The sequence below is a fragment of the Peromyscus maniculatus genome, chromosome 14 (assembly GCF_049852395.1).
Source record: "Peromyscus maniculatus bairdii isolate BWxNUB_F1_BW_parent chromosome 14, HU_Pman_BW_mat_3.1, whole genome shotgun sequence".
Lineage (NCBI taxonomy): Eukaryota > Metazoa > Chordata > Mammalia > Rodentia > Cricetidae > Peromyscus > Peromyscus maniculatus.
In genome coordinates this window covers 51262354-51275510 of record NC_134865.1, presented here as the reverse complement: position 1 = coordinate 51275510, position 13157 = coordinate 51262354, and the positions used below count along the sequence as shown (strand labels likewise).

The window sequence follows — 13157 nt, the reverse complement described above, 5'->3', positions numbered from 1 at the left end:
GCTTGGACCGACCTTAAAAGGGTGAGCTGCACTTTACCTTTGTACTAAGAAAGAGTTAGCTAAGCACACTGATACGTAATCAGAACTCCCAAGACAATCACCTGTCGTGTCCCCCCACAAACACATTTCAACTGCAGGTTTCCACTCTCTCAACAGGTTGTGCCTCCGGGAACCAGCCACTTGGACGTGTCTTCCCAGAGAAATGAGACGAAAGAGGTGAGTTTTGTAGACCGGCCCACCTAAGCTTAAACAGATAACACCTGTTCCATTACTTAGCGTCTGCACCCTTACGTAAGTCATCAGATACCAGTCTCAAAATAACCGAGAGGTATACATCATGTCCTGGCCTGAGAGGCGGAAGTTCGCAGCGCCAGGCAGGTAGAGAGCCAGGCAGGGCTGACTCCAACCCTTGTTTGCTGTCCCCAGAAAATCAGGCACTTGCTGAGGCTCATCTGCTTATAGGGGATGGGCAGGAGGTCGGAGATTTCCAACATTCTCTTAAAAAAATCCATCCAGCGCACAGTGAGAATGAAATCAATGTTAACAGCAGTAGTAACAGTAAAAGAAATAAATGGCGAAGGTGACCCATGAGGGACTCAAAGTGACAGAGAACTAAGATGATTGTATCATGTTTAAAATTTTAATTGTTTGTCTCGAATTCCTTAGAAGCTGGGAGTGGCCTTGAACTCAGAGAGCCCTGCCTGCCTCTGCCTCCTGAGTGCTGGGATTAAGGCCGTGCTACACCGTACCCAGCTCTGACTGACCATATCATTCTTTAGTCTGAGGCACCTGAGGTGGGCAGTCAGCCCTGACGTGAGGGGGATGTCCCGCTCTCCAGGGACTCACCTTGTCAGCCAGCAGCTCCCGTATCTTACTGGCCTGAAGGCGGAAGCGGAAAAGCTGTGTCTCCAGGGAAAGGCAGCGCTTCTGCCAGTCGATGCCGGCCACCTCCACCTTGACTTCGGCCATGATGAAATCCAAGTCTTCCTGGGAGAAAGGGAAAGGCAAGAGAGTGAGGGGTGGGAGGGAAGGAGGAGGAAGAGGAGATGACCAGGGCAGAGAAATCAGGTGGGGGAAAGGGGCGGGTCCACCTCTCCGATGGTGTCCCCTCTTCTCCCAGCCCAGGGTGTCTGTCCAGCTGCAGGACCGGGCTGCTGAGCACCTTCAGGACAACCCGGCGACATCTTAAAAAGAGCCTGGTTTCTTTCTCCTTTTGTGACAGTTTTAATACATTTTAGTGAGTGGTCCCTATGAAGAGTTACTCTCGGGCTTTAAATCCTCTTAATTAGCATACAAAGCATTTAAATTTTAAAATTAGCATACAAAGCATTTGAATCCTCTTAATTAGCACACAAAGCATCGTGGTATTTTCAAACAAAAATTGTTTTTGTCATTCTCCTTCTCCGACCCACTGCCCCCACTTGGAGCCACAGGAACCAGCTTCACTTTCAGGTCACGTGGTTCTGTTCCCCACCCCCACCCCACCCCACCCCCCTCAACACCTTTCTCCCCTTTCTTGTTCCCTTTCTCATTCACAACTGCTGCTGGATCGCCTTCCCTGGGGAGATGTAAACAAACACCAATTCCCTCCTTAGAGGGATAATTCCACCAAAGTCCAGCTTGGGAAACCAGTGAACTTATCAGGCTTACACAGAGCACCAGCAAACGGGTGCTTCCAGGAATGTGGGTGAGCAGTCTCACCCCAGCGTGCATGCCAACTTCCCCACAGCTGCATAGATGGCGTCTCCTCACTCCAGTGAGCATCCCTGTCTATACCCTAGCACCACGAGACCGCGTGAAACAGGGCATAATTACATACAACTGGCCAGGAGGTGAGAAGGGAGCTTCAGGAATCTCAGGGGAGGGCCCAATGACCCTCCCCAACCCTTCTCTCTATGTGGGAATGTCAACAGTCAACAAGCCCCGTGGGTGGGGGGGTCACTTGCAAACAGTCACAGCTGTTGTGATGAAATGATGGCTGTTAAACTTTGGATGACAGCGCTCTACAATAATAGCATATACCCACACTTGCTCAAAACCTGCACGCGCACGCACACTGAAAGCTAAGATCCATTTGTGAGAAGACAGTTTTTCTGAGTCTAGGTCACCTTGCTTAATATAATAATATCCAGATCTATCAATATTTCATAATTACATTTTATTTATAGCTGAACAAAACTCCATTTGGCATATGCCACATTTTTATTGTCCACTCATCTGTTGAACGGAGCACAAATTTCAAAAGGTCTTTTTAATAAGACCTTTAATAAGAACAAACCTGGAGCCAGGTACTGGGGTCAATGCTGGAAGATCAGAGAAGCAGATCAAGCCACAGCTTCCTCACCTCGCAATTCCTCAGCTGATCCTGTTTCCTCAGACTGGAAGCCTTTGTGTCCTCATCCAAATGGATCTCAGCTAAACTGCTTCTCAAAAGCCTGAAAGCTTAACCAGCTCTAGTTCCTGGTCCTCACGCCTTAAATACCTTTCTGCTTTCTGCCATCACTTCCTGGGATTAAAGGCATAAGTCACCATGGCTGGCTGTTTCCAGTGTGGCTTTGAACTCACAGAGATCCAGATGGATCTCTGCCTTTGGAATGCTAGGATTAAAGGCATGAGTGCTACCACTGTCTAACCTCTATGTTTTATATTGTGGCTGTTCTGTTCTCTGACCCCCAGATAAGTTTATTGGGGTGCACAATGTATCAACCACAGCTGAACGTTTATGTTGGTTCCATTTCCTTTGCATTATGAACAGTACAGTGAGAAACATGGATGAGCAAGCATCCCATGAGGTCTTTTGGGAATGCGCCGGGGGTTAGTATAGCCAGGTCATTTGGAAGTTCTATTGTTAACTTTTTTATTACATTTTAAAAATCAACCAGCCTGTAATTCACGGTGCTCATATACTTCTGGGTGTGCAGCCATCCACTGGAACACGATGCACCTACCAGGAAAACTGTCCATAGCTCCTCAGTTAGGGGTGGAAGTCCACGAACTCCTTCCATGTTTCTAATCTCTTGAGAAACTTCCACGGTGATTTCTACATTGCATTAGTTTACATTTACATTCCTGTTAGCGGTGACTAATGAATGGCCCCCCTTGCCCCACATCCTCAGCAGCATTTGCTGCTGTCACCTGCTTTCTTGAGAGCTAGTCCAACTGCAGCAAGAGGAGAAACATAGGGCTGGCTCCCTTGCTTTTCATCTAATTCTCTACTCAACGGCCATACTGTCAGGTACCATTCTAGTTGTCAGAGTCCCTGCCGTGACTATAACATATGCACAGTTGACAGGGGAGCAGGGAAGGGACGGAGCTGAGGGGTGGGAGCCTTGGTGTTCAGGGAACCTGAAAGGAAAACACAGGTTCACCCAAGGTCACACCGCTAATTGGAGGCAGAGCTCTGGCTCCCACTTCAGTCCTGACTCTCTATCTCTGTGGCTGTTAGGTGGGCTGAGAGTGGACCGGAACTACGCTCTGGTTTTCCCTGACACTTTTCTGTTCAGCTGGGATCCTGCCAATTGTCATCAGTTCATCCTGACTGGGGACAAACTCTGGTTCTCTCCTCCCCTCTCATCAAGTCGTAAGATGCAAGCCAGGAGACTTCTAGATGCTTGGCTCCAGCCTCTGGTGAAAGCCACCTTTCATAACCCCAGGCAGGGGAATTTAGCCAGATGCCTCCTACCTGTAGTTCAGACAAGAAAAACTGGGTCAAGGATGAGGAAAGAAGCAGGCATGAGTGTGCCTGAGCTTGGGGACAGAGGCACAGGGTGAGCAGGAGAGGAAAGCTGGAAGGTTCGATCAGCATCCAGACTGGTAATCTCCCAAGCCACTGTTTGTACTCTCAGCCGCAAGCACAAATAAATAAGGCCTGGCCCAGACCATGATATATGGTCACCTGCATACCAAATCACTGTAAGAAATGACTGTTAACAGCTCTAGGTTGATAGTATTCTTTAATGTCTCTTGTTAAGTGTTACATAGGATTTTCAGAGAAAATGGTAAAATACCCTCTGGCCACACAGTGGGTCAAGGAAGATTGGTCAACCTAGTGACAATTTGGGGCTGGAGAGATGGCTCAGCAGTTCAGAACACTGGCTGCTCTTCCAGAAACCCCGATTTAATTCCCAGCACCCATATGGTGACTCCGAACCATATATAATTCCAGTTGCAGGAGATCCAACTCCTTCTTGCCTCTGTTGACACCTGAGCTTGGAGACAGAGGCACAGGGTGAGCAGGATGGTGGACACACATGTGGTATAAACACACACGCAGGGAAAACACACAAATACATAAAAAAAAAAATAGTGACAATTGTGACCAGAACAAGGAACACACACACACACACACACACACACACACACACACACACACGTAAAAACATGGACAAATTTGGAGAGAATAAAGGTAAAAGGGAAATGATATCTCAAAATATTTTTTAAATTACTTTTAAAAAACAGTAGCAAGTGTGTGCGTGTGTGTTTGTGTCTGTTGCTGGGAATCGAACCTAGGGACTCACCCGCTTGCGAAGTGCCCTCCCCACCCTCAGCTGCACCTGAGCCCTAACTGCTGGTGGTTTGGGAAGCTGGGTGGTCGATCTAGGAAGTCTGTTACACTGGTCTTTCTACTTCTGCTTGGCAGTTTCTACAATGTGTTGTGTTTTGAAATCCTCTTCTCTGATTCTTCAGGAGCCATGTGGCCTTTCCCAGAAACGTCCTGTGTTGTTGCCAGATATTACCTGGGAGCAAGAGTGAGTCACCTGCGTGGCTGATCACCAGTACTGTTTCTCCCTTTCACTCCTGACTTTGATTAGGTGGCTTCCCCATTGTTTTGTTTTTGTTTGTTTGTTGTTTTGCTTTGTTTCTGAGACACAGTTTCTCTGTGTAGCCCTGGCTGACCTGGAACCCACAGAGATCTCCCTACCTCTGCCTGCCTCTCCCATTAGGCAGCTGTCACCTCTTGAGACCTTATTGTGTGGCAGACACATGCCATCCCTTTAACCCCCAGGTCAACTTAGAAGCCACAGGAAGACGCTACTGTCCACACACAGAAAGTCACCTAGAACAGAGTCTGAGTAACTTCTACAGACTGTTCCATAGCTGGTCAGCAGTGGGGCTGACTGGCGTTCTGGTTCTGAATCCCATTCACCACCACCACCACCACCACCACCACCACCACCCCACCACCACCACCACCACCCAAAACATGGAGAGGCTGGTGGTAAGGTCACTAGCAGTACACCTGCTTGCCTAGCACGCTTGAGGCCCTGGGATTGAGTGGGGCAGTGGTGGCCGGAGTGGGGGTGGCGGGCATTCTATTCCTGATCCCACAAAGAGTAAGATAAACTGTTAAGAACAAGAGAAGTTCTTTCCAAAGCCTTAGCACTAAGATAAACCTATAGCCCAGATTTCCCAAGGCATCCGAGACTCAGCTCCTCTGCTACCACAAACCTTCACAAGCAGACACCGGCCATGTGAGTAGGCCTGGGGAGAAGGGCTGAACAATTTCACCACTGATAGGTCTACTGTCTGGTTCTTTTGGCTCTGGGGTCCTCTGCACACTGGGCCCATGACCTAAGCCCAGAAGTGTCATCCTGGACAATAGGGACATTGTGACCTCCCAGCCATTCCCACTTCAAAAGACTGGGACCAACTGGAACAAGCAGGAAGACAAAGGACCGAAACAAAACACGGCCTTATCTGAGCTGAGATCGCTGCTGTGAAGACAAACAGAGCCTTGGAGGACTAGGAGAAGCTGGGAGGCTTCGTGTTTGAATCTCCGTGTCCTTTGGGGAAATTTTATTTTTCATCCTGTAAACAGGAAAAGTGGCAGATCTGAGGCTAGGACTTGGGGGAGTCTCGTTCTCTAGTCTGGGCTAAGAACCAAAGTACCCAAGAAAAACCCAGGGGTTGGGAGCAGGAGACAGGAAATTTGGTGACTTGAGTTTGATTTAAATACTTAAGTCCTTTTTTTTTTTTTTTTTTTTTTTGATTGTCCAAACTGCTGCAGAAGTAATGTGGGGCCTGGGAAATGCCAGATTATCAGCCTCCTAGAATTCTGGAAATGACATGTTTCTAGTCTCCGCCTGGCCCTGACATCTGAGATTACCCTTAGACTCCAGGAGTGCTCTCTCCATGTCAGCAGCTCCGTGACTTCATAGTTCTGGACTATCGAGTGATCCGGTTAATCCTTCTCCCTGCCTTAGCGAGGCTGACAAGTCCTAAGAAGGCTGGGGCTTGTGCTGGGCTTGCCTTGGCTTGTGAGGGGATTTAAGGGTTTGGAATCAGATCTAGAGTGAGGGTATCTACTGCAAAGTCAAAGGCCCCGGGGGCTCTTCAGGCCGAAGCGGGTGGTAGGACCAACAGCTATAAAATGAGAGATGTTAAGGGAAGGTGCTAATAAACTGAACTTGGCCTGCTAAGTGTCCTTGCACTTGTTCCACCCAGAAAGATGCTCAAGGATAAGCAGACACAGCACAAGAAGGAAGTAGACCAGCACAGTAAATTCCCATGTGTCCCACCGGCAGCGACCTCATCACCCCATGGCCTTTTTTCTAAAACCTGTTCTCTTGCTTGCACTGGAGCCCAGAAGGCTGAGTTCCTGACAGGTGAGCCAGACGATAGCCAGAGCCCTACCTGCTGTTCTGAAGCTCAGCAATCCCAGCCTTGGAGGCCCACAGGGGCATGCTAGAGGCAAGGGCTGGGGGTAGAAGGTTGTGGGGGAAAAGACCCAAGAACAGTTTGGTGGCTTTGGACTTGGTCTGTAACTGGGAAGACACAAACTTGCCCTGGGATCTTTGGAGGCAAACTTGCAGATTTAGTCAGAGATACACAAAATGCTGAGATTTATTTAACTTAATTCAGCCAACTTTTGGTAATTCCTATTTGCAATATTGAAATGGTAAAGCGGTTCAAGATCTTCGATCTTGCAAGCCTTAAAGTCTGGTCACTGCAGACCCAGGAAAGCAATGCTTCTAGTAACATTACCAGAAGGTAAGGAGAGCCAAGAAGAAAGAAAGAAAGAGGGGGGGGGGCAGGGAGGAAGGAAGAGAAAGAAAGAAAAGATAGAAAGAAAAGGATGATATATCTTCTCCCTTCCAGAATATGAGGATGTGGAGGGCCTATGTGACTTCAGTTTCTAAGGATGGACTACTGAGTGAGTGCTGCTCTTTTAAAAGCCAACTGTGGGAAAGGAAGCTCTCCATGCCTCTTCCTGATGCACCTGGAAGGAGATGGTGAGCAGACACAGGATCCCTCTGATCTCAGCACTGACCTCTGAGCAAACCAACAGTAAACACTCCACCTCTACTGGGTGTGTAAACACTCCATCTCTACTGGGTATGAGCATCACCCTTCAGACAGCATTGAGGAGATAAAGGGAGAGCATGCCCTAGCCCTTGAGAACCTAAGTATCAAAAAGACAAACAGCATAGCACTGAAGATCCCAAGCTGAGGTCAAACCACATGGGTCAGAATACTGGCTCAGACACTGAATAATCCATCTGCTTAACTTCTCTGGTCCTCCGTTCCACTTTGAAATTGATGGCAATATTTGAAAACGAGAACAGTGATATCAGTCGAGACCTATGAAGCTGTCGGCCTTTAACTATCTTTTTGACCATCAAAACAGCAATTTCAGGCTGGGCGGGGTAGTTCAGAGCTGCAGTCCCAGCACTCAGGAGGCTGAGGCAGACAAACAGCCTCAAATTCCAGGACAACCTGTGCTAGGGGGTGAGACTTTGTCTTAAACAAAGGTAATTTCATCCGGGTGTGGTGTCCTGTAATCTCAGGGCGTGAGAGCTGGAGGCAGGAGACTAGTTCTAGGATAGCCTGGGCTCAGACGGTGAGGCCAGGGTGGGGGTGGGGGTGCAGGCTGGGCAGCAATTCCAGGGCTGTGTGTACTTACGTGTGAGGGCCTGGGTTCTGTACCTGAGACAGCGAAAAAGAAGGGAGGAAGGGGTGGGAGGAGACACCGAACAGAACTTCCTTGAAAATTTAAAAGAGTATTACCTGAGTCTGACCCCTGTTGTGTATATAAGCACCCAATAACCGACAGCTAATGTTGCGGCCTATAAACAATAGACAAAGCAGTTCCCCGGGCATGTGAGGATATGTGGTCCATGAACATGCTCTCTGCCATCCCCACATGGCCAATTTTAACAATTACATTGTCTTATTTTTCAATATTAAAAAAGAGAATATAAGTGCACAGTAAGGCTCCTTCCCAACCCCCCCCACCCCCACCCCCCCACCCCCCGTTCTTAGGCAGTAATTATTTTTCTAGAGCTACCCAGAGTACAGGCATTCATATACATGCTACACACACACACACACACACACACACACACAGAGTCATAGTACATATAGTGTGTGTGTATGTTCATGTATGTGCTGGTATCCTCAGAGGCCAGAAGGGGGCGTCAGATGGAATGGAGTTGGAGTTACCATGGATGTGGATGCTAGGAACCAAACTCAAATCCTCTGCAAGAGCAGCAAGCCCTCTTAACTGCTGAGCCATTTCTACAGTCTGAGACACTATCTTCAGGATGCTTAGCGGAAGAACTCTGAGCGCTTCCTCTCAGCACACATCCTTACTGTGTTCCCTAACCCCCAGGCTTTTCAAGAACCTTAATGCATTCTATCGTGAGGCCATTACATGATCTTATTTAAGAATCCCTTGTTGATGGACATTTGAGTTGTTTCCAACCTTTTGCTAAAATAAACAATACTATAATGAATGTTCAATGAATGTGCCTCATTGTATATGTGTCAGTGTATATCTGAAGGATAGTCCTAGCAATGGGATCATAGGATTAAGTAATGTACATTGTAAAGTGCTCTCCCCTGAGGCTCTCCTAATTCATACTTCGGCCAACAGTTAAGTGCCTATTCTCCAAATCAGACTTCAGCTTTTGGTTTTTCTCTCAGGGTCTTATTCTGTAGTTCTGTAGCCTAAGCTGGCCTGGAACTTGCTACATGGTAGACTTGCTTTGAATCAGTGATCCCCCTTCCTTACCATTCCAAGTACTGAGATTATAGGGGATGGGCCATCATGCCAGGCCACAATATCTGTTTGGAACCAGCTATCGGTAGAGGCCAAGAGAGGGTTAGACAGCTTATTGGTTCATCCAGAGACTGCAGGGTGGTGGCTCAGCAGCAGCCTGCAGTGAGGGAGAGAATCTCTGCATATCTTAACATCTCTTAACTAAGGTCTACATGCATAAAGCATTCTCCACCCTCTGAGGAGCACAGAATTCAATACAGATGCACAGCCTTGTAGAGATAAAGAAAATAATAGAGGGATGAGTAATATCAGCACTAGAAAGGCTGAGCTGGAAAGAGAGAAAGACAGAGAGAGAAAGAGAGAGGGGGAAGAAAAGAAAAGAAAAGAGGGGGAGAAGGAAGAGACAGAGATAAAGAAAAAGAAAAAGAAAAAAATACACCATGACGAGTGGAATGAGAGAAACACACTTCTCTCCTATTGCTGGTGACTTTTTCAGCCAGAAGGGTAGCACATTATTTTAGGCTAAGAGTTAATTTTCCTAAGTTTGGGACCAAAGAGTGAACAGTATCACAGCCCGGCTCTGAGTAGCTCCCTTAAGCAGCTAGGGGAGGACAACGGACAATATCCCATTTGGAATCTAGACGGCTTAGATTTGAGTCTTGTCTGTACGTGACCTTTACAGTCTTTCACTATAACCTTGGGCAAGACACAGTTTTTCTGAGTCCTAGTTTCCTCCTCTACAGTGAAGGGTGAATAGACGGATGAATTGAGTGACGACTCCAGCCTTGCACCAAACAGTATCTGACACAGAAGACAGTCGACAAAGTCTGGTGCTGAGGAATTGATAGCTATTCCATTGGGGGGTGGGGGAGCTGAAATTCAAATAAGGATCTTTCGAGAGCGTTCTCCTGGCACCGAGACTTTGTCAGTGTCAGGAAGTTTTATGAGATGGATTCACAGTAGAAGCTGATGGAGACAAAATCCTGACAGGGAGGAAGTATGCGGAAGGAGCAACAGGGGGAACATTCTATTTCCACAGGAGGGTCTCCGCTGCCTCTGCCAGCCCTCCGTGGGAGACGTATTCCTAAGACTGCTAGGACACAAAGCCCCTGATGTCGCTCGGCGCCCAACCTGTGCTCTTTTCTGCTTGGCCGACGTGTCACTAGGAGTCCAGCCTGGTGCCTAAGACTCCTAGGAGAGACACCCAGAAATCACATCAGAAACAACCGAGGACGAGATGCTGAGAGTGGAGCGGAAGGGTTGAGAGCGGCGAGCGCCGGGGTGGAAGGAAGCCCGCACGTACGTCCCGGGGGCCCTTCCCAGGAGCAACTGGATCAAGCCGGTCCCAAATGGCAGGACCTACCTACCGCGGGGAGGCTCGTCACCACCTCCCAGTGCGGGTGTCCAGGAGCTCCGGGTGGCCTGCGCCTGTCCCGCCGCTCCCAGGTAGGGAGGCACCTGCTCCGGAGTCGCCCTCCCCGCCGCGAGGAGTCAGCCCAGTCCGCCCCGGGGCCGAACGCCCACTCCGGGCGGCACACACCCCCTCCGGCCCTCCCGGCCCGCCCCGATCCCCGGGGCCGCTCACCTGAGTGAGCTGCCGGGAGTCCCGCCGCGACCCCGGCCACCACGCGCGCCTCTGCCCCCGCAGCGGCTCCAGCCGGGTCCCCGGAGGCCGCCGGGTCTCCGCTCCCCGGCAGCAGGGGTCGCGGTGGGCGTGGCGGGCCGAGGTGGGACCAAAGGAAGGTCCCCGGGAGCTCCGCACAAAGCCCGGCCCCGGCGCCGGCTGCAGCGCCGCGCCCGCTCTGTCCGCACCGCGCTCGGCGGGCAGCTCGCGGCCAGGCACAGGAAATGACCTCAGCAGCCGCAGCCTCCCACCGCGGGGCGCGGCCGGGGCGGCCGCGAAGGCTGCGGGCCGCCACCTCCCCACCCCCCGAAACAGCTGGGACCCTCGCGGGATGCTCACAAGACCGGACCCTGCCCCGGGAAGGAGGTCCCAGCGAGTGGCTAGCCACCTGTAAGAAAGTACCGCCTGGTTCTTGCAGTCTGTAGAGCTGGTTTGTAGTTTGGAGGAGGACGAAGGAGGGAGCGTGTCACTACAGCTCACAGGAGAACTTGTTGGCTTGTCGATGTGTTACTTATTTTAAAGGCGACGGCCAGGGAGTCAGAAAGGCAAGGAGCCCTTGTTGCAGTACCTTAACTCACAGCGTAATAATCACACATCCAGAGGGAATGGGACACTTGATGCAAATGAAGGAGCCTAGCAAAAGAGCTAGGAAGGATCTGCTTTGGAAGACTACTTCTTTTGACTGGGTTCGGTAGTCAATTCCATAGACTGAACAGAAACAAAACACCCCCAGAGCCTGATTCTCCAAGTGGGTGCTGAAATAGTCACTCCAGGCCCCACAAAGAAAAGTCCCTGACCCCACCCCAGGTTTAAATCGGAATCTGGGGGTGGGTGGGAGGGGAGCCGGGGAATTGCCCTCCTCAGGCATTCTCGTGCACAATTTTGAAAGCTCGGGCGCTGAGGAACGCAGTTAAACTGGGTGGGCGCAAGTGTCTTTATAGGCAAGACCCCCGGATTTTGTAAAGGGCAGACTCATCTATTCGCTTTGAATAAGCAATCATGAGTGTAAGGTGAATTTCAAATACAGAGGGCTAGCAGTGGAAACCAGATCTTGCTCCCGTCGGGTCCTTTGGCAGATCACCCCTACCCCAATACAACTATTGTCCTTATGTATCCATTGTGTTATATGCACATATTCATTCACATCCATTCATATTTATATGTTCATATGCATTTGTCTATATCCATGTATATGCATTTACAGTCTACTTTTAACACTTATTAAGCAGCCCTTCTTTTCACCTCTCCCCATTCTCTCTTTTTTATTAATTAATTTTTTTCGTTTATTTTACATCCCAACCACAGTTTTCCCTCCCTCCTCTCCTCCCTTCCCTCCCCCTGCCCCCACCTCCCGTCTATCCCTTTCCTGTCCTCTCTCTCTCTTTTGAGACAGGATCACACTATGTAGTCCTGGCTGGTCTGGAACTCACCCTGTAAACCAGCCTGGCCTTGAACTCATGGAGGTCTGCCGGACTCTTGCTTCCAGAATGCTGGGACTGAAAAACTGTGGGCCACCCCATCCAACTTCCTTTTTTACGACTGTCTGTCGTTATCGTTGTTGACATAAAGCGTGATATGTTAATGCACTTATCTTTGTAATGACGAACATTCAAACTTTCGATTGTTGTTACAAGTGACCCGACACTGAAGGCTGGAGCTGAGAGGTGGGAAGAATGTCACCTTGGTGTCAATGATCCCTTAGGGCACTCTTGAAAGATGAGGATGAAATCCAGTCTGAACCAATTTGGCCCCTTGGTAATGGCGGAGTTCTGGTATTAGCAGCAGTGGAATAATGAGCAGAGGCCACTTGTTGTTTTACTCATTCCTACAGGTGATATTTAAAATGTCGGAGACCAAATTAGCTAAATGTTCGAGTATCCATCGGCAGGCAGGCACAAAATAGCCACCTACCCTACTTCAAGGCAGGCTGACAGTCGGCCTGCTCCGATTCATTCAAGGGCAGCAGCGCCCAGATAATCTTCCTGGCTGATTCCGTGTTGTGAAAACCACTTATTTCACGAAGGAAAGATTATTTCTAGTATCTCTCGAGAACATTAAGGCCTTGGGGATAGGTTTTGATGGCCTTTGAAGTGCTTATGTAACCAAGCTCTGGAGTGCAAGTTCGAGATTAAAACACTTCAGATGCTACCCCCACTTCTTGGGGTAGAGAAGGAGTGTGTTCTCTATACACACGCTACAAGGCTGCGGCGGCGGGAATGTTGACTAAATCCATACAGAGTCAGTGTAATAGTATCTTACTCTGGGCTTAGTTTCCTGGACAGCACTGTGGCGAAGAAGAGAGACGTCAGTTCAAGTTCGTACTTTGTCACTTTGGTGGCTATGTGACCCTGCTAGATTTTCTCTGTTAATTCTTCTTTTGTAAAGTGTTGTTAGAAATAAATTCTTTAGAAAGAATTAATTTAGGGGCTGGAGAGATGGCTTCGAGGTTAAGAGCACTTGTACTCCTTCCAGAGGACCCGAGTTCAATTCCCATCACCCACATTCTCTAGTGGCTTACAACTGCCTGTAACC

General features: G+C 49.2%; 1 protein-coding gene across 6 annotated transcripts in view; it reads right to left on the bottom strand.

Annotated features, from left to right (window-relative positions):
- Plekhh1 (pleckstrin homology, MyTH4 and FERM domain containing H1) overlaps positions 1–10808 on the bottom strand; it is a 52893-nt gene extending 42085 nt beyond the window's left edge. Inside the window, exons 1-2 of one of the 6 annotated variants that reach the window (XM_042260845.2) lie at positions 10587–10808; positions 847–987 (exon numbers count right to left, since the gene is read on the bottom strand). In XM_042260845.2, the coding sequence (XP_042116779.1) occupies positions 847–969 (123 nt within the window). In that variant the 5' untranslated portion in view covers positions 970–987; positions 10587–10808. Of the gene's footprint in view, positions 1–846; positions 988–5448; positions 5643–10364; positions 10465–10586 lie in introns of those variants that run through there. The other 5 variants (XM_076550934.1, XM_076550933.1, XM_076550932.1 and 2 more) reach the window with 5 other exon arrangements.
- Positions 10809–13157: the final 2349 nt, after the last annotated feature.